This window comes from Octopus bimaculoides, chromosome 26 (assembly GCF_001194135.2).
Source record: "Octopus bimaculoides isolate UCB-OBI-ISO-001 chromosome 26, ASM119413v2, whole genome shotgun sequence".
NCBI lineage: Eukaryota > Metazoa > Mollusca > Cephalopoda > Octopoda > Octopodidae > Octopus > Octopus bimaculoides.
Window position 1 is genome coordinate 4257310 of NC_069006.1, and position 1405 is coordinate 4258714.

The 1405-nt window shown below is 42.6% G+C and overlaps 1 protein-coding gene across 1 annotated transcript in view; it reads left to right on the forward strand.

Moving 5' to 3' along the window:
- Positions 1-1405, forward strand: part of LOC106883976 (integrator complex subunit 11-like) — a 32499-nt gene that overhangs the window by 17185 nt on the left and 13909 nt on the right. Inside the window, 1 exon segment of the mRNA XM_014935135.2 lies at positions 433-628. Within this exon segment, the coding sequence (XP_014790621.1) occupies positions 433-628 (196 nt within the window).

Here is a 1405-nt window from a genome sequence, read left to right on the forward strand (position 1 = left end):
ATAGAAGATTGTCTTGAGATGCGGGATCTATTTCTAATCTAGCTGCTGCTATGGCAGAACCTGAAGCTGAGAACCAGCCCATGGCCCTCTTTGAGTCAATTCATTTATATACATTACCTAAAGGAATTATCATTCTCTATAGTTAAAAGAAAGACAAATCTGTTTATAATGTGTGTGTGTGTGTGGCAAGGTGGCAGAATAGTTAGCAGGCCAAGCAAAATGCTTAGTGGCATTTCATCTGTCCGTACGTTCTGAGTTCAAATTCTGCCGAGGTCAGCTTTGCCTTTCATCCTTTCGGTGTCATTGAAATAAGTACCAGTTCAGCACTGGGGGTCAATGTAACTGACTTATCTCCTTCCTCAAAACTGCCGGCCTTGTGCCAAAATTTGAAGTCAATTGGAAACCAATTTCTATGTGTGTGTCTACTTTCAGCTTATAATGCCTGGTTATTGTGTTGCTGGGACAGTGGGACATAAAGTTCTCAGTGGAGTCAAACGGTTGGAGTTTGAAAAACAAGTGGTGAGTGAATAATGTTTATTATTTTTATTTTCTTTTATGTTTTTCTTCTTGCATCTCTGGTGCACTCTAACATTAGAACTAAGATACGAGCCAGCTTACTGTACTGTCACATTTGAAGTCCTGTCATTTATTTACAGGCATAGCATTTACAACACACATGGGCCCAGGTGATGTTATAAGAGCTCCTGTGGGTCTTCACACAGACACACAAACATATACACGCACACACACACATATATACGATGGGCTTCTTTCAGTTTCCGTCTACCAAATCCACTCACAAGGCTTTGGTTGGCCCGAGGCTATAGTAGAAGACACTTGCCCAAGGTGCCACGCAGTGGGACTGAACCTGGAACCATGTGTTTGGTAAGCAAGCTACTTACCACACAGCCACTCCTACGCCTATAGTTTTTTTGCTTTAACCCGTTAGCATTTAAACTGGCCATATCCAGCCAAAATATTCTACCTGTTTTATTCTTAAAATGGCCAGATCAAGTCTTTCACTCCTGTCCTATAATGCCATTAAAAAAAATATACAATTATCGTCATCATCATTGTTTAACATCCACTTTCCATGCTGGCATGGGTTGGACGGTTTGACTGAGGACTGGCAAGCCAGTAGGCTGCACCAGGCTCCAATCTGATCTGGCAATTTTCTACGGCTGGATGCCCTTCCTAATGCCAAGCACTCCGAGAGTGTAGTGAGTACTTTTTATGTGCCACCAGCACAGGAGCCAGTCAGGCAGCACTAGCATTGACCACGCTCGAATGGTGCTTTTCATGTGCCACCAGCATGGGTGCCAGTCAGGTGACACTGGCATCGGTCATGCTCAAATGGAGCTTTTACCGTATTTGATTCTGTAGGTAGTTATATATATATATATAT